General features: G+C 35.2%; 1 protein-coding gene and 1 pseudogene across 4 annotated transcripts in view; one reads left to right on the plus strand and one right to left on the minus strand.

The window, feature by feature from the left end:
* MED13L (mediator complex subunit 13L) overlaps window positions 1–21,067 on the minus strand; it is a 358,048-nt gene that overhangs the window by 132,074 nt on the left and 204,907 nt on the right. For all 4 annotated transcript variants that reach the window (XM_037816607.1, XM_037816610.1, XM_037816608.1 and 1 more), the window contains one exon: window positions 10,216–10,299. In XM_037816607.1, the coding sequence (XP_037672535.1) occupies window positions 10,216–10,299 (84 nt within the window). The remainder of the gene's footprint in view (window positions 1–10,215; window positions 10,300–21,067) is intronic.
* LOC119519145 lies at window positions 5,705–6,668 on the plus strand (annotated as a pseudogene).

Consider the following 21,067-nt stretch of genomic DNA (forward strand, 5'->3'; position numbering starts at 1 on the left):
GAGTTTAATCTAAATAAATTATATCCTGTCACAATTTTTTCTCTTTGATTCCATAAAAGGTTGACAAGAGAACCACAATGCTAGTTAATATATTTCAAAATTCATGCCAGATTCAAGGTGATTTCAATCAGATCTTGAAACATTTAGCAAAGCAAAGTTGTTAAAAATAGAAAATAGTTCATGTCAATATTTTAGGGGAAAAAACAACATACACTATCACATTTCTAATATAGCATATTGCCATTTTTTAAAGAAAGATCTAGGGTAGAGTTCTGAAACATTTTTAGTTAAGTTTCATTAAACTGATGAGGGAAAACTGTTAGGAAGAAAATTATGTATAACCAACAATTTCAAACAATATTTCTAATCCAATTATTCCTTCTTAGTCTCCTTCATATATTTCTTTTTGTACCAATTCTATAAATGTTGTTGCTCCTCAATACTCTAACTTCATCCCTCTTCTCATTTTTCACACAACTCACATATTCCTAATCTAATACTTTCAAGAAATGAATATTCTTATGTAATGGGAAAGAGGAAGGTCCTGAAATCTAACTCTTAATATGCAAACGACTGGCATACACTAAAGTTTAAGAACTCAGCTTTAATTCTTTTCCCCTGCTGCCAAGTTGCTACACAGGCGACTAAAACTCTGATCCCACCATTCAAAGAAAGGAGCCATTCTCCATCAGTACAGCTACTGCCCAAACAGGCAGTCCTGCCTAGCCCCCTCTACTCCACATTTCTGTAATCCAACCCCCTCACAACCTCATCTCCTTGCCTTCTTCCTGTTTGGTCTCCTCCCAGACTTTCCTTCATTGTTCTTTCCTGTCTCTCATTTGTCATCCTATCTCACTGCCTAGAAGTTAATAAGGACTTTTTAAACAATATTTTTATAATGCTCTATAAGTGCCTCAGGAAAAAGGCCTTATATAAATGTCAACTCAGAAAGAAATGTCTATAAAATTTTTGAAAAATTGAACAATATGTACAAATTCTGAGAGTGAGTCTACACTTTGAAAACAATATGAAGCACAAAAGCCATTAACTGTAGAAACCCACATAGCACACAAACAGTGGAACTGATGAGAAAATAGCTGTCATTTCTTTAATCAGCTCAGTAAAATGTTAAAATGAAAATGCAAAGTTTACCACTAAAAATGATTCAGCCCAAGAGTCCAAGAAATTTGATTTTAAAAGATGAACAGTATAACTCAAAATGAAGAACAAGTAACAGGGAGGTTAACAAAGCAACGTGAAATTTTATGTTCTAAGATCCTCATAACATTCTATTTCAGGTGGTGACAAAGTAGCTCATTACTGAAGAAAATATCAGAAACTGCTAAAGGCATTGGGGAATTACCAAATGCAGGCAGAAACTTAGAGGCAGGGGCAAGGGTCTCCACTTAGAAGAGAATGGCACTGAGTTCCCCGCCCCCCTCCACCCCCTTTTTAAACATCCCCCTTTTTAACATGAGGGCAGATCCCAGTAGGACACACATGGGGGAAGAAGGGTGTCTAAAACTGGAAGAAGCCCCCAGTGTTACTGACTTGAAAAACCAAAGGACAGAGTTCAAAGAGACCACTGCAGCTGGAAAGTAAGAATGGAAATCCTGGAAGAGATGGGGAGACCCAAATTATGCATATAAACTCCAAACCTTTGGCTGACTCCTGAATTATATGCATGAGGCAGACTCTCAAGTACCTACCTAAGGCACAAGAAGTGATTCTCAACCAGGGCAATTTGGCCTTCCAGGGAACATCTGGAGGCATTTTTGTTGTCATGAGTGGGGGCCGGGGTGAGAGTGCTACTGGTATTGAGTAGGTAGACGCCAGGGATGCAACCAAACATCCTAAAATGCACAAGACAGCCCAATCCACAACAAAGAATTACCTACCCCAAAATGACAATATTTAGCAGTACTAGGATAAAAAATAAAGAGATTTCAGATCTATCCATTGCAAGTAAGAGAAGTTTGGAGTTTTAGTCCTGCCAAAATTAATTGCTTGCTTTAAAAAAAAAAATTCAGAGAACTACAGAATCTAGAAACTCTAGATCATTACACTGTCCAGAATATACAAAAAAAATTACTCAAACATATGAAGAAACAGGAAAATACAACCCACACTCAAGAGAAAGGGCAAAAATGAAGAAGATCCAGATGTTTTACTTAGTAGGCAAGATTTTAAAGCAGTGATTACAACTATACTTAAGGACATAAAGGAAAACATGCTCATAATGAATAAACAAATAGGAAATGAGAAACAGAACCACAAAAAAGATCCAATGGAATGTCTTCCTCTATGCTCATGCTGCAAAGATCTCCGTTCAGTCTTGACTATATTTACACAAACTAGAAACTGTAAAAAAGCATAATATCTTCTAACCAAGCCTTTGATATTAGAAAACTAATGGCTCCCTTCTAAAAAACGGATTGTAATAATACTATATCTTTCAGGATTAGGTAGCAGAGATATATAGACTAATAGAAAATCATGAATATAATTTTAAGATTCCCACATTTTTGAGCCATCCTAGAAAGCCATTTTATACTTTGTGTAGCTGAAATTTTCCAATTTAAAAATTAAGAAAGTGTTCCCCCATTTCTTTTACAGATGGACTACAAAACCTCATTTTGTAAATAAACACACAAACAGACATACAAATTTAAAAATAGTAATTTTTTTTAAAAGGAGCAATCATTTCCCTAAGTCACGTATATTTTTAACTTAACATAAAAATATTCCCCTTGCCAGTATAATGCTATGTAAAATTATAAGTGGAAATGACCCTCCAGGTATACCTATTCTCATTCTTTTTGTAAACTCTAAGACAATCAACAAAGTACCCTGAATTAGGCTACATTTACAAAGGGGAAATGTACAAACATTCAGTTTACAACATAGTTAATTTCCAAAGCAATCCATTGTTGTCAATCTATAAAAATGACCTAACTGATATATTACAACATATTACTTCTGTGCTTAGATTCAGTTCCTGAAGTATATTTCAAAGACAACATCTTCAATGAGACTGAGATATGAGCAAATTGAATAGTACACTTCCTAAATGCTACCAAAAGTGTTATCATCCATGCTGTCATGCCCTGACCCTTCAGTTCATCTTTTTCCACAAGGGAAGAGGCCTTTAGCTACTACAGACATTGTTAAGCAAAGGTAAACTACATGCTCAACTATGCTATAAAATTAATGGACATTCCAAATTAGTACCTAAAATTTCCCCACCCCACTTCTTCATCTGGTTATGAAAATCACTATTGAAGTTAACACAATCTGTCTCTCCAGAAATGTTCTTTCAAAATTTCCATACCCTTGGGAAGAATAATATCAAACCCCCTGCATTGGTGAATAAAGGAGTTACTTTCTGCTTACAGCAAAATCAAACACAACAAAGGCAATATGTTTCTGGAGAGAGAGAAGAATGAAGGAAAAAGAAACAAATAAATATATATCTACATGTTTGTTTATGTATATATATTATTATATTTAATAAAAGTCACATGTATGTGTGTATATGTGATATGGATATATACATATATATTCATAAATATGGAATATGCCTAGATTTTACAATTTTCATAGAATCAAAAAATTTGAAAGCTGTAAGACATTTTAAAAATAATATATGCTAAAACTAAAGTCCACAGAGATCCAGAAACTGATGCAAGGTCTGTCAATGGAAGACCATTCATATTTCTGGAGAGATGGTATAGTGAAGAGAGAGAGCTTTGTTTCCTGTCTACATTCAATCCTCTGGCAGAAATAAAGAAGGGAACTGGCAATGCTATCCTCCCAACCTTGCTACTATATTAGAAAAGAAACCACATCTTTTACTGTAAGATGTTTCAAATCCTTCTTGAAAAAAAAGAGCACATATTTAGACATATTTTATTTTAAAATTTTAAAATCAATTATTGATGTTGGGGATATATGGTTTTACTATATACTTTTTAGACCACAGAAAGGACAAATTAAAATCAAACATTAATAGTGATATTTTCCTTTTGGTTATTAAGGGAAAAAAGAATAATAATAATAATATCTAAAAGAATACCTGGAAATTATATAGTTCAACTTTATCCCCTCTGGTTGAACAAGTCTTTCAATTTAACATCATCTCCTCTATGCATGTTTGTGAAAGCATACATCAGAGTGTCTGGTACATCGAAGACACTTTATAGTCTATCTGAGTTCTCATTTCTAGTTGACCCTTTTTAGTCTCCTTCATGTATTTCTCTTTTTGTACCAATTCTGTAAATCCTTTTATTCCTCAATACTCTAACCTCATCTCTCTTCTCACTTTTCACACAATTCAAAAATGCATTCAAAGTAGCAGTATATATGGTATCTTTTTTTTTTAACCATTACCATAGTATTTATTTAGGTCATCTTTAATTTTTCTCAGCAATATTTTATAGATTTTGGTGTAGAGGTTTAAGTTATTTCAAGAATATTGTGATTTTCCTTTGATTATAAATATATTTTGCAGATTTTATTGAGATATATTCACTTATAAATATTCCATCCAAACTATACAATTAGTATCTCAAGTATCATCACTTAGTTGTGCAACCATCACATTCAATTTTAGACCATTTTCGTTGCTCCAAATAGAAAATTATCAGATAGACACAAATTACATATCTTTTAATAGATCTAATTCCATCACATACACTAGAAGAAAATGACTGTTTGTTTTATAGAGCTACCAAAAAGAAAAGATGAAAAACTATTATGGATGACGAGATAATCCCAAATTGTCCCATTAATATTCTTCTATGGATTTCCCATTTGCTAGCCCTTATTAACAGATAAGTAGCAAAAGGCACCACACATGCCAAATAAATTTATGAGGAAAACTGAAAACTAAAAGAATTCTAGCCAGTGACCCTATTTTTATAGAAAAGATACACACTAAGAAGACACTCCTTCTACCTTTAATATTGTTAAGTATCATAAATACCCACTTACCCTCTAGACTAGGAATTCCCTTCCCTGATGATAGTACACTTATTTTTTACCTTTGCATCCCTAGAAGGTAACACAGATGCCTGAGCTATAACGGAATGTAGGGAGACTAGAGAGATGAAGGAAAGAGAAGCACTAAGGTGGAGAGAGAGGTGGAGAAAAGGGAGAGGATGAAGAAATGGAAGCTCTGAAGTGCTAAAAAAAAAAAGTTCCTACATCAAGCCATTTCATGTTGTTACACAAAACCCATTTTTTGCCATTAAAGACAAAAGGGCATTTCTTGAGAATGTACGTTAGGTAGTGTAAGAATGTAAAAAAGAAAGTGAAGAGATTATCCCAGGCTTAAGAGAAAATATCCAGATAAAACAACACAAAAGCACAGTCAAAATAATATACTTCCAATTGTATATAAAACTGCTAAAGGCACATACAAAAGTAATTAGAACGTTAAAAAATGTTTGAAACGATTTGGAGTACCATCTAACAACAGGGTAGATATGCCCATGAGAGATTAGATGGCTAATTAATTCAGAAAATAACAGTAGCACATTGGTATTTATGTTAACTTAGGTTCTGTACACCTACCTAACAGAAAAGACCAAAGGTCCAAACTGTTATTGGCAACAATAAATTGTTTTCTTAAAAATGTCATTCACTTTCTGCCCATGGACGCCACTGAGGAAACATCATTGAATTCTTTCCTCCCACTGCCATCATGTCTAAGTCAAAGTCCCCTAAAGAGCCTGAACAGCTACGGAAGCTTTTCAATGGAGGGCTAAGCTTTTAAACAACCGATGAAAGTCTGAGGAGCCATTTTGAGCAATGGGGAACACTCACGGACTGTGTGGTAATGAGAGATCCCAACACCAAACGCTCCAGAAGCTTTGGGTTTGTCACGTACTCTACGGTGGAGGAGGTGGATGCAGCCATGAATGCAGGGCCACATAAGGTGGATGGAAGAGTTGTGGAACCAAAGAGGGCTGTCTCAAGAGAAGACTCTCAAAGACCAGGTGCCCACTTAACTGTGAAAAAGATCTTTATTGGTGGCATTAAAGAAGACACTGAAGAGCATCACCTAAGAGATTATTTTGAGCAGTATGGGAAGATTGAAGTAATTGAAATCATGACTGACCAAGGCAGTGGTAAGAAGAGAGGCTTTGCTTTTGTAACCTTTGACGACCATGACTCTGTGGATAAGACTGTCATTCAGAAATACCATACTGTGAATGGCCACAACTGTGAAGTAAGAAAAGGCCTGTCTGAGCAGGAGATGGCCAGTGCTTCATCCAGCCAAAGAGGTCGAAGTGGTTCTGGAAACTTCAGTGGTGGTCATGGAGGTGGTTTTGGTGGGAATGACAACTTTGGACATGAAGGAAACTTCAGTGGTCGTGGTGGCTTTGGTGGCAGCCGAGGTGGTGGTGGATATTGGTGGCAGTGGGGATGGCTATAATGGATTTGGTAATGATGGAAGCAATTTTGGAGGTGGTGGAAGCTACAATGATTTTGGCAATTACAACAATCAATCTTCAAATTTTGGACCCATGAAGGGAGGAAACTTCGGAGGCAGAAGCTCTGGCCTTTATGGTGGTGGAGGCCAATACTTTGCCAAACCACGAAACCAAGGTGGCTATGGTGGTTCCAGCAGCAGCAGTAGCTATGGCAGTGGCAGAAGGTTTTAATTACTACCAGGACACAAAGGTTAGCAGGAGAGGAGAGCCTGAGAAATAACACGGAAGTTACAGGTTACAACAGATTTGTGAACTCAGCCAAGCACAGTGGTGGCAGGGCCGAGCTGCTACAAAGAAGACATGTTTTAGACAATACTCATGTGTATGTGCAAAAAAACATGAGGACTGTATCTGTGACTAATTGTATAACAGGTTATTTTAGTTTCTGTTCTGTGGAAAGTGTAAAGCATTCCAACAAAGGGTTTTAATGTAGATTTTTTTTTTTTTTTGCACCCATACTGTTGATAGCTGGATGTAATAGTCTGATCATGATGCTGAATAAATGTGTCTTAAAAAAAAAAATGTCAAAGACTAAAGTTTGTAGACTTCAAATTCTGCAGTAATAAAATCTGGGCAGAAACTAAGCTAAAAGAGAAAACAAACACCTTTCTAACAGAAAGAACCTCCATGATTAGAATCATTTCTAAATGACTATTAAAGTAAATATATTTTTACTGGCTTGTTTTTAAGCATGTTTTAGAAGCAAAGGCTTTCTCAAGTTCAACATGGACCTTAGAAACCAGAAATTTTTTTATGTTTGGTTTTAGTTGTGACAACTCTTTAGGACAAAGTCAAAGCTTTCTTTCCTACGTATTATTTTCACAAGGATACGAGTATTAAAAAAATACATCCAGAGAGAGAATAAATAATAATGAATATATTTTAAATTATCTTCTTCGATCTGCCTGGTTGGATATGGGGATGGATAAACGATCCTGCACATCATCTCACATCAAACATTAAGAACTGTTTTAGAGCCCATGAGCAAATGATTTAACTTTACTATCAATATAGAACAAAAAATTAGCATAAGAAATCATATACTACTGATCCAAGAGGTAGAACCCAATAATCAACATATTCATTTGTTATCACTATTAGAATTATTTTAACTATCAAAAAGAAACACAGTATGTTAATAGAATTTTAAATCTATTGAACAAAAATATATCTTTATATGCTAGCATTACATGTTTTATACTTAAAATATGATTCTATAAAAATGTTTTTTGGAGAAAATTTTAAAATACATTCCTTTTATTTGTATCTAATGCCATAAAATAAGAGTTTCCTTAAAATATTAATTTGTACATATAATTTGCTGCACTGGGCAGCAAATTGTCCTCATTGTTCCCTAAACTTACATGTACAAAAAAAACAAACTAACAAACTTGAGGAAAATTGATTTAATTCATTTTTACTTTCTTTCAACAAAACTAAAAACTGCCATATAAATTAACTCATTTAATCTTCACAATAACCCTCTAAGATAGTAAGTATTGTTACGAAATCAATAATAGCAAAAACCAAGAAAAATTCGGCTTAAAAAACACTAAACTTGCACCAAATCAAATAACTTGAAAGGAAAGGAATAGGATACGAGCCCCAATTGTCTCTTACTCCTCTCCTCCATAGTATCTGTTCATCCAAAATGATTTGACACTGAGATCCTATTTCAATATCCATCAAATGCCTTTATTTTCCACTCAGAGGATTAAAGTGGAAAAGGACATCTCATCTAGTTTTGCATAGGAAATACCAACTTTTTATGTTCGTCCTTGGTGACAAAGTTTTCAAGTTATTAACAACCTCTTCTGAAATGTTTTTTTCAGCATCTTTAAAGCTACTGCACTACAGGAAACAAAGTTCTACATGCAACCATGAATATAAAACTAAAGTTAATAAAGTAATTATAATGCGCAAAGATGAAAAGCCTCCAACTTACACAAATTAAATATCCAAATATATTACATGTATTCTTTACGTCTGGCTGACTAACCTTATGAAGGCTTTTGGATCTAACCAAAGTGTAAAGACTACAAACTCTATATTAAATAGACTAATAATGGCATTTGACTTTTTTACATTATTTTTAAGATTAAAATAGTAACTGCAACTCACTTGATCCCTGTTATATTCACACATTTCTGCTTCATCCCCGAATTCCTGTCAAATCATCACTCAGCTATCTGTATCTGATGATTAAAAGTTCTATGATGTTTCTGCCTGATCTTTTTGTAAACCTACAACTGCTCTAATAAAATAAATTGGTTAATTAATTTTGAAAAGTTTTATAACTGGCTTAGTTAATTCTTCAGTGACCAATTTTGAGACCATACGGTAAGCATAGAGAGACATACTAAGAATGGTAAAGAAGATTACAATGCTAAAGCAATTCCATATCTAACCACTTAGATTCATCAACATAAAAGGCAAAACATTTTCAGAAAATCTAAGTCCTCTTTAAAATTATGACAAATACCAAAATTAAAAAATACACAGAGCCATGGGTACACATTCATTAGTTAGGCTAAATCCCGATAAATAAAACATTTCCTCTTTATCAGTCCAAGCATCTGTAAACAGAATCATCTGTATATATTACTACCTTTCTAAAAACATTATCTTTTTCAAGTAAACATTGATAAACATAATACTTAATTCCATTAAATGCATTTTCAAATAAATTCTAAAGGATTTTAAATTTGCTAAAAAGAGTAAATATTTGGAAGATGTTCATGGTGAATTATTTCATGAAAAAAACTGTCAATCCCAAATTTATCTAATTTGAAAAAAAATTCAATTTTCATAAGTTAGATTTGGTTAATGAGGAGATTCCACGACCACTTCATCAAAGCCTTAAGGCATACAAGTTAAGAGAGAAGGCTGACAATTAAATCTCTGGTGGGAACTAAGAAAGCAGTTGTTCCAAAAGGAGTAGGTGTCAGCTGAAATCCTGGCAAATTACCTAAAAGGCCTAACCTTAAGAGCTACCACCATTTAAGACTTCAAGAATTCTTATTTGCCTCTATAGCTGGATCCTTAGGTTAGGACAAGTATAGTAATTGTTAAACAGAATCATCATTATGTACCTCTCTCTTTCAAAATGAAATAATCACCACCAATTACAACTAAATGTATACTTTGTGTAGAGAAAAGTGAGGTAAGTATTAGATTTTGGTTTTTGACTCTGGTTTTCATTGAACCAAAATTTCAAGCTTGGTTAGTGACAAGGAATGTCTTCAATAAGCAATGTATATCATAAATGATGATTAATATTTAGGTTTGTTTAGAGAGTTAATTCACAGTCCTGGTTTTATAATAGCCAAAAATGTGTTAAACTACTACAGGAAGCATTGATCAATTCTATAAAATCTACTATTGTTTTAATTCACCTGATAAAGTTATGTCATATAAAACTTCAAGGAAAAAAGATGAGGAAGGATAATTAAAACAACAAAGTAGAACATAACACCTCAATTTCAAATAGTGTGGTAATAAGTGGCCTAAAGATGGGTTATATTGACAATCATCTTTCTAGTCCAATTTTAACATTAAATAAAAATTTAATAATACAGTACTTAATAATAATATGATCCAAGAATCTATGTTAGTATATCTAACAATATTGAGGAATAAATAAATTAGATGCTCCTCCCCAAAATAGTTGTGGTCAAGGAAAAGAAACCAAAAAGTTAACAGCAATCTAAAGACTCACCTTTTGTTGACAGGCTTTTCATCCTTTTCATAGGGTCGAACAAACCATTTCCCGATTCTGACAAAGTTTTTATCCATTAGGCACCTACAATAATTACATCAAGAATGACTTTTATAGTTTCAATAACAAATGAGCACAGTAAGTCACTGAATGAATATTCACTGAGATACACCATTAAAAATTAAAATATAATGAATTAAACTGTAAAAATGTTTGGTTATCACTTAAAAACTTTATTCTTGCTGAAAGAACTCTTCAACTTTAGGCATAGATTTTTATCATATTATCACTCTTACATGTGTTAAAGAAAAAAGTAAGAAAACAAATTGGTGTATTTCTAAAAACTTCCTCATACTTCTGAATTACTTCTAATCACACCACATTTCTGTATTACTTCAATTCATGTGTCATCAAGAATGCTGAGATTGCAGCATTTCTTAAGAGTACCTCAAGGATATTCTTCCAAGCCACTGAGGCCCATTTTGCAAGTTTTAATGCCAGCTTTTTCTTGCCTGGAATGTGGCAGGCAAACCTTTGTCTAGTATCTCAATAACAGAAACACAGCTTCATATACTTATGGTATTTTCCTTTTGTAGGTATAGTATAACACTTGGTTGCGGCTTTGTAAGAAAATGAGGAATTGTAGCCATTTCTTCAATAACGATTATTTGTTTTACTCGTATCTAAATTGGGCCCCACTTCTGTTTTCTTGTTTATCTGTGTACAGTGGGTTTCAATGTCAAATCACAAGGCACTTTTCAAAGCTATATATTAAATGCCAATTGAACCCAACTTATAAAATACCAACAATGCACATACTTGAACTGAAGTGACAACAATTCCAACAGCTATGACCAAGTTCATTAATGTAGAGACAAATGAAAATATCGGAACTTCCATGTGACCAATTGTAAAACACAATTGATTATAAGAAGTATACTGATTTCAGAAATACAAAAATATGGAGGAAAATGTACATTTTGGAATTGATGAAATACAGTAATTGCTAAGATTATTCAATGAAATGACACATATTGTAAGAGAAGCTGTCAGAAAGGTGGATGCAATTCTTTTATGCAAAGTCCCATTTACAGTACAAGAACAATTTTTACTCAATATTCAGGCAAGGTCAGTTTGGAACATTACCACATCAAAAAGTCAGAGGCTTCAACTGGTTTTATTTTGAAATTTTATTTCTATAACAATCTTCCCTTGTTCACAATAAAGAAAACCATTTCAAAGTAACCCAATCTTTTTTCCTAATCTTATAATTTAAACAAACTTGCCTTTTAGGGTTAAAGACCATATGGCTCCGTTAAATTTAGAAAAAGAAATATGGGATACCAGATAAGGGAAAACTACTCAAGAAACAAACCATAAAAAAGTATCTTCACAGTTTACTCACTGGCTCAGAAACTTAATTATACTTCTTAATCAGAACGCTTATTAGTAGACATTTTAAGATTCCAGTTTTTTAAATCAAGCTCCTTCTTCTGATAATACTATCTAATAACTTCTACTACAATCACATCTACCACCACCAGTCACCACTGCATTTGATTACCAGACAGTACCTCATTTAACTCTTGTGAAAATGATATGAATGTTATTTTACAGATGAAGAAGCTGAGCCACAGTGAGAATATCACTAGCCAAGATCACACAGTTAATCAATGACAGAGCTGGGAATTAAGTCCAGGTATCACAAATCAGAGTCAGAACTTTTAACCATGACCATATACCAACTCTCATGATTTCACATTTCCTTGTTTCTTTCATCATTTCTTAAATCTAGATGCATCTTGTAATTGACAGGTCTATTTAATGTGATAATGTTTCTTTAGTCTCCAAAAGGTGTTATTGAATTGAAGGTGTATCCTAAAACCAATAATGCTTAGAATGAATACAATAGGGTATGTACTAGTACAGGATCAAATAGGACATTAAACATTGTTTTCTAGTATTCTCATTTAGTGAATACCATTTTTTAAATATTAATTCTCTCTTACATTCCTTGAAGGTCAGAATTCAAAAGAATCATTCATTCAGTAACGAAAAGGAAAAAAAAAAAAAAAACCTACAAATTTATAGTGCATGGATAGAAAAACCCAAGGCACTAGATGGTATAATATGAAAGAAAAACATAAAATATCTGTGACTAAAGAGGACAATGTGTAAAGTTAGTTTCAAAACACTTGCCCATCTATGAAAGTAAAAGTCACAATTGCTATTTGCTGATTTCATTTCACTTAAGGACAAAAGCAAAATACAAAAAGCTATGAAAATGCTATCTGAGATTCTCTGGGAGGTCCCACTACAGGTCATATTTCTTTGTCAGGCAATGTCAACAAAAGGTTACTATCACTAATAAATAAAACAGTCATGGAAACTACTGATCCTTCAATCTGAAACCATCTGGTTCTAAATGAAAGTCGTAAGTGACATATGTGATTTTTAGTTGCTAGAGTTTCTCTGTGATCAGTGATTTCCTAAGCAGTGAAAGGAAAACATGGGAACACAAAATTGCTAGTGTTTTTACTCAATTTTGTAGATACTGAGTTTGCAACTGACTTACTTTCTGCATAAGCGAGCAGTCACAAGTCATGCTGACATAGCAATGATATGGCAGACAGTTAACAAAGTCAACCAAGAACCTCAGAGAAGGTTGTGTAGAGAATTAATTGCTGAGTTAGATGTAGAGATGGGGAGGTATAGGACAAAAAAAAACTGTCTTTTTACTCAAGAAGCAAGAAGAAAAAAAAAAAAAAGTCAGCAAACCAACACTATCAGTTTTGGACTTTTCAACCCAAAAATCTCAACTACCTTTGATGCAAAAACAAACTTCACTTTCCAAGATAGATACGGAGACAGAGACACAGAGAACACACAGGCAAGGGACCTGTCCAGATCTCTCAAGTGTTAGGGAGTGCAGAAAACATCTCTATCTAGTGTACTGTTCTTTAAGTTACAGGAGGTTAACAAGAGGTCTGTCTTTGCTAAGGACAGTCCTGTGGGAGCTTACTGACTCAACAGGTTATACTGCAGTCATAAATTCAATCTTTTTTGGGCCATGTATCTATAGTAAAGAACCTAATGAAAGCTACCATAGACTTTCCCCCCAGAAAAATGCATGTAAGAGCAAAACATTGTACACAATTCTGTTGGGTTGGTGAATTCTCTAAAGTAGACCCCAGGTTAAGAACTTCTGGACTGGTCACTGCCAGTGGAGTCCAGAAAGGTTTAGGATCAGGGTCATTCTAACACAGGTAAAAGTATCTCCCTTATTCTATATTCTGATCTCCAATGAGAACTGTGCTGGTTTGAAGATGTCATGCATCCCAAAAAAGCCCATTTTCTTTTGATCCATTCCTGGGACAGGGTGGGGGTACCTTCTGAATATGTTGTTTCAATTGAGATGTGACCCACCAATTCAAGGTGGGTCTTAATCCCTTACTGCACTTTTTTATGAGAGGATAATAAAGGACATTAAAAAAGCCCAGAGAGCTCAGAGACAAATAGCCAGAGAAGTTTGCAGAGAGCTGAGAGAAAAGCCCCAGAGGAGCTAAGAGCGGATCCATAGAGGCTCATAGAGGAGGCCACTGGAACCAAAAGCTGAAAGCAAAAAAAACCCAGGAGCAAAGGACCAGCAGATGCCGGCCATGTGCCTTGCTATCTGTGCTGGTATGAATCTATTATGTACCCCACAAAAGCCATGTTCTTTTAATCCAGCCGTGTGGGGGAAGACCTATTACAGGTGGGATCTTTTGATTAGATTGTTTCCATGGAGATGTGACCCACCCAATTGTGGGTGGGATCTTTTTTATTAGATTATTTCCATGGAGATATGACCTCCGCCCACTCAAGGTGGGTCTTAATATATTGGCATCCTCCATGACAGGATAAAAGGCAGAGACATTTTGGAGACAGCTCAGAGATGGCTTAGACAGAAAATACCCAGGGATATATTGGAGACAGAGGATGAAACCAGAACTAGGAGAGAAGCTAAGAGATAAAATCCAGAGTTTGCCCCAGAGAAGCTAAGAGAGGACCCCACATGCTTAGAGAGAAACAAACAAGGATGCACAGGAGCTGAGACAGAGAAGCTATGACAGAAGCTCAGAGACATTTTGGAGAAAGCAAAGGAAATGAGAAGCTAACTCTGGGAGAGGCCTAGGAAACTCCGGCCATGCACCTTCCCATGAGACAGAGGAACCCCAGATGCCACCAGCCTTTTTTCAGAGGAGGTATCTTCCTGCTGATGTCTTAACTGGGACATTTTCATGGCCTTAGAATTGTAAATTTGTAAACTAATAAATCTCTATATTTAAAAACCAGTCTATTTCTGGTATATTGCATTTTGGCAGCTTTAGCAAACTGAAACAAGAACCTTTTTTTTTTTTATGCTATTTTTCTTGCAATTGGGACAATCTGTATAAGCATAGGTGCAATTGATTGCATAACTAATTTCTCATCCTGAATATGAAACAATACTTATACATTTTTTAATTGCTGCAATAGTATCAACCCAGGCCAGAGAACCAGTGGCAGATATCTGGAATTAGACTAATGTGAGTAGTGACATAAAATATTCAAAATTGTTCAATTATTTCAGTAACTTAGTAAGGTTCCCTGATTACCCAAATTCTCCCACCCCACTACAAAATTTGTTGTACCTTTTTTCTTATATGTCTCAGGCATTTCTGTTTGGGTTTATTACTTGAGAGTTTATACATTTTGCAAATACTATTGGTGTTTTTCATTTACTCAGTCTACATTTTAAATTGGTGAAAATAAACCCCCTTTTTTTTTCTTTAAGTTTTAGTGATGCTTAACTTACATACCATAAAATTTACCAAGTGCACGCACACATCGATGATTTTAACAGAGCTTATACAACTGTAGAAACATCCCCACAATCCAATTTTAGAAGATTTCCAAGATTTTTTTTGAGCCCCTATGGACACAGTCTTCACTCCTAACCCCAACCCCACACAACAACTGATCTTTTTCTTCTCTACTAATTTACATTTTAAGGACCTTTCATATAAATGGAGTCATCAAACATAGTCTTTTATGGCTTTTTTTTTTTCATTCAGCATGATGTTTCTGAGGTCCAGCTATATTTTAGATTGTATCACTAATTTATTCCCTTTTTTAAAATTATTTATTGAGGTATTATAGACATGTACTTAAAGGTTGTTGGGATATCAATTTACCCTGTAGGGTTTATTTAATTCACCTGTTAATGGGCATTTGAGTTGTGTGCAGATTTTCTCTGTTACAAATAAAGCAGTTATGAACACATGTTCAAGCCTTTGTATAGTATGTATTTATATATTCTGAATATCAAACCCTTATCAGATAAGTGCTTTCCAAATATTTTCTCCATTCTGTAAGTTGTCTTTTACTTTCATGATAAAGTCCTTTGATGAACAAAAGTTTTTAATTTGATGAAGTCTGTTCTAGTTTGCTAATGCTGCCAGAATGCAAAACACGAGAAATGGATTGGCTTTTAGAAGAGGGTTTATTTAGTTACACAGTTAGTCTTAAGGCCATAGAGTGTCCAAGGTAACACATCAGCATTTGGGTACCTTCACTGGAGGATGGCCAGTGGTGTCCAGAAAACCTCTGTTAGCTGGGAAGGCATGTGGCTGGTGTCTGCTCCAAAGTACTGGTTTCAAAATGGCTTTCTCCCAGGACATTCCTCTCTAGGCTGCAGTTCCTCAAAAATGTCACTCTTAGTTGCACTTGGGGTATTTGTGTGTCCCTCTTGGCTGTAGCTCTTCTTCAAAATGTCACTCTCAGCTGCACTGAGTTCCCTCTGCCGGTCAGCTCATTTATATGCCTCCAATGATCAAGGCCCACCCTGAATGGGTGGGGCCACACCTCCATGGAAATATCTCATCAGAGTTATCACCTATAGTTGGGTGGGGCGCATTTCCATGCAAATCTAATCAGCACCAAAACGTCTGCCCCACAAGACTGCATCAAAGAATATGGCTTTTTCTGGGGGACATAATACATTCAAACCAGCACAAAGTCTCATTTATCTATTTTTTTCTCTGGTGTTGCTTGTGCTTTTGGTATAAATTTTAAGAAACTGTTGACTAACACAAGATCTTGATGATGTTTCCCTATGTTTTCTTCTAGGAGTTTTATAGTTTGGTTCTTATACTTAATCTTTGATCCATAAGGAGTGGTCCACCTTCATTCTTTTGCATAGGAATGTCCAGTTTTTCCAGTGCCATTTGTTGAAAAGACTGTTCTTTCCCTACTAAGTGGACTTGCCATCCTCATCAAAAATCAGTTGGTTATAGATAAGAGGGTTTATCTGTCCTTGTGCCAGGACCATGTTGTTTTGATTCCTATAGCTTTTTTATAACTTTTTAAATTGGGAAATGTGAGTCCCCAACTTTGTTCTTTTAAATGTTTTTAGCTATTCAGGGCCCCTGACCCTTTCATATGAATCTGATGATTGGCTTTATCATTCCTGAAAATAGGCTGTTAGAATTTTCATGGGGATTGCATCAATCTGTAAATCACCTTGGGTAGAACTGACATCTTAGCTATATTAAGTATGCCAATCCATGGACACTTGTTTATTTAGGTCTTATTTAATTTCTTTCAGCAATGTCTTGTAGTTTTCATGCACAAGTCCTTTACATGCTTGGTTTAATGTATTCCTGTATGTTCTTTAATTACATCCTTGTCTTGTTCCTAATCTTATGGTAAAAGCTTTCAGTCTTTCATTATTGAGTATGATACTAGCTGTGGGTTTTTCATATTTGTCCTTTGTCATTGTTCCAGTTTGCTAATGTTCCAGTTATGCAAAATAGCAGAAATGGATTGGTTTTTATAAAGGGGGTTTATCTGGTTACAAAGTTACAGTCTTAAGGCCATAAAATGTCCAAGGTAAGGTGTCAACAATAAATACCTTCAATGGAGAAAGGTTACTGGCATCCAGAAAACCTGTTAGCTGGGAAGGCACATGGCTGGCATTTGTTTGCTCCCAGGTTGCATTTCAAAATGGCATTCTCCAAAATGTCTCTTTAGCTGCAGCATGAGTTTCTTCTGTCTGAGCTCTTATAGGGTTCAGTAAACTAATCAAGACCCACGCTGAATGGGCAGGGCCACACCTCCATGGAAATAATCTAATCTAAGATACTATCCACAGTTGGGTGGATCACATCTCCATGGAAACAGCCTAATCCAAAGATTCCAACTTAATCAACACTAATACATCGGCCCCCACAAGACCACATTAAAGAACTTGGTATTTTGGGGAAATAATACATCGAAACTGGCATGGTCATGTTGAGAATGTTTCTTTTTATTCCTAGTTTTCTGAGTGTTTTTATCAAGAAGGGATGATGGATCCTACAACTTAACAATAGAAAGAAACAATCCAGTTAAAACATGGGCAAAAGACTTAAACAGACATCTCTCCAAAGAAGATACACAAATGGCCAGAAAGCTCATGAAAAGATGCTCAAATTCATTAGCCAGCAGGGAAATGCAAATCACAACCACAGTGAGATACTACTTCACACCCATTTAGAATGGTTGCTATTAAAAAAAAAAGAAAGAAAGAAAGAAAAGAAAATAACAAATGTTGGAAAGGATGCAGAGAAATAGGGACACTCATTCATTGCTGGTGGTAATGTAAAATGGTGCAGCCACTGTAGAAGACAGTTTGGCAGTTCCTCAGAAACCTAAATGTAGAACTACCATACGACCCAGCAATCTCACTACTAGGTATATACCCAAAAGAATTGAAAGCAGGGACTTGAACAGATATTTGCACAATGTTCATGGCATTATTCACAACAGCAATGGAGCAGTATTCAACTGTAAAAAGCAATGAAGTCCTGATATACGCAACAACACGGATGGACCTTGAAGACATCACATTGAGTGAAATAAGCCAGACACAAAATCAAATATTGTATGATCTCACTGACCTGAAACAATTAGAGTAAACAAACTTATAGAGTCAGAATCTAGAACACAAGTTACCAGGGGACGGGGTGGAGATAGGGATTGGGAGTATAAGGCTTAAAACGTACAGCGTTGCTATTGGAATAACACAAATGTTTTGGTAAAGGATAGTGATGATGGTAGCACAATATTGTAAATGCAATTAATAGCACTGAAATAGATATTTGAATATGATTAAACAGGGAGACATTAGATTGTATATATTGTAACAAGAATTTAAAACAAAAAAATCCATTGAACTACACTATACAGTGAACCTTAAGTTAACCCATGGCCTTCAGTTAATATTACAATTATAAAAATGTGCTATCATCAACTGTAACAAATATTTCCCACCAATGCAAAGTGTTGGTGGTGGGATGGTGTATGGGAATCCTGTATTTTATGCATGATTGTTCTGTAAACCCATGTGCCTGTTTGGATCTATTATGTCCCCCCAGAAAAGCCATGCTCTTTAACGCAATCTTGTGGGGGCAGACTTATTAATCTTTCTGATTTAGAGAGTGACTTCTGATTAGGTTGTTTCCATGGAGATTGACTCACCAAACTCTAGATGAGACATTCTGATTAGAACATTTCCATGGACATGTGGCCCCGCCCATACAGGGTAGGTCTTAATTAGATCAGCGGAGTCCTTTAAGAGGCTCAGAAAGAGAGAGAGGAGCAGAGCAGGAGCCGACATAGATGCTTAGAGATGCTTGGAGATACGGACAGAAGAATGTTTGGAGATGCAAAGCCCAGAGTTTGCCCTGGAGGAGCTAAGAGAAGACCCCCAGAAGCTTAGAGAAAAAGAAGAAAGGAGCTGAGAGAGAGGAGCTGAAACACAACCCAAGAGCAAAGGACTAGCAGATGCTGCCACACACCTTCCCAGCTGACAGAGGTGTTCCAGATGCCATCGACTGATCTTCAGTGAAGACCTTAATTTGGACATTTTTGTGACCGTAGGACTGTAAATTTGCAACCAAATAATCCCCCTTTATAAAAGCCAATCCATTTCTAGTATTTTGCATAATGGCAGCTTTAGCAAACTGGAACAACCCACAACTTCTGTAATAAAAAAAAAAAAAATTAAAAGGGAGGAAAGAAAGAGCTTCTGTACTAAATACTACCACTAATAGTTACTGACCCTGCTTTGCTCTGCAATCCCTTTCTTCTCTGAGTTTATCCCTTCCTCTCCTAATTTAAATTCTATTCATCGTTCCTTTCTCAGACCAAACCTGCACAATATTCTAACATCTCCACATGAGCACTTCCACCACTGAGTTGTAATGATTAATTCATGTGATTCTCTTCTCCCCTAAAACTATAAGCTCCTTGAGGACAGATATTCACTGACAATATTCAACAAATATTTATTAATTGTCTATTATGTAAAGTGCTTTGTGCTCTGCTAGTAGGTGCTCAATAAATACATGAGACATTAATGCTTTATGCCAAGGAATATTTTCCTATTCCTAATGCAATGCTATTCTTCTAGTTTATAACCACTAATCCTGAACAGCTTTGTACTATTACTTGAATTTTCTTGTGTATATGTGTTCTCACCAATGAGACAGTCATCTACACATTTCATTTCCCACTCCAGACTAAAATCATAATAGATACTGAACAAATATGGAAATACATAGATGCTAAAAAAAATGTTTAGGAAAACTACCACTACTGCTTAAATGCTTTAATTATATTTGAAGAACAGAATTAAGCATATTTTTAAAAGAGATATAATTTCAACATATAAAAATGAAAAAATATAAAATACAATGCGTCCTTTTACACACTCTATCAAACTTTTATTATTTTTGAGGGACAAAATTTATATTTAACTGACTAATAACTTCACAGACAGACTCCATCTCCCAATATTTGCTTGAAATCAATATCATAAACAGTGATAACATATATAATCAGTTAACCCTGTAGCCCCTGTCATTGAGATTTTCAAAATTATTTCATTAATAAGATAAGACATAATTCTGTAAAGGATTACAATATTATCTTGCAAGACTGTTACAGGATTCTACATTTACAAAATGTTCTGTAAGCACTAGATAACATCCTATCACCTTTGCAAAAATCACTGTTTCAAGAAGAAAAGAAACAACTGCTGAAAAATGAAACCAGGTTGTTTGTGTGTGTATATTTATATTCAATGTTTCTGTGTCATGCCATGTGGCTTTAAATAATTAATTTAAAAAATAAGTGAAACCTGATTCACAGTTTGGCAGGTCCCAGTCTCTAATCCCAAAGCCATGGAGAGACTTGATGTAAATCACAAGTGCCACAGCAGCAAACAGTCTATCTCAAAAAGCCATTTTCCAGATGGGACAGTTGGGAGGTACAGGAGGGAGCCTGCCACAGGCTCTGGCTCCTCTGTGCCCCTCAAATCATATGAAGGTTATAGTTAAGTATAAAGTCCAAGGACAGTGTTTTTGCATCACAACATCTGCATCTTAGTATTATGATCTACTTACAGAGCTGCTCAGGATGACTAAATTCTTTTCTGGTATTTTATACAGAACATCTTCACCGTCATCATAGCCTTTACCTCACTACTCCAATCTATATGCAAGGAAATCTCTATCCTCTGTCAATTTTAAGACACCAAACTTCTTAGAAACTGCAGTGCTCAATTCCCAACCAAATAAAATAAAACCATATATAATTTAGGGGATGAAACAACTGAAGTCTTCTATTGTCATTACTTTGGGCTCTCACTGTATCTTAGTGAATGTTGTCTCCTCTAGTCAGGGAAACCCTATTTTTCCCATCCTTTCCAAAATTCCTATAAGATTAGGCTCTTTTAGGGGCCTGGCACCATCTGAAATGTCCATTCTAATGCAAGTCCAAAGAATTA

Source organism: Choloepus didactylus, chromosome 23, assembly GCF_015220235.1.
Source record: "Choloepus didactylus isolate mChoDid1 chromosome 23, mChoDid1.pri, whole genome shotgun sequence".
Classification (NCBI taxonomy): Eukaryota; Metazoa; Chordata; class Mammalia; order Pilosa; family Megalonychidae; genus Choloepus; species Choloepus didactylus.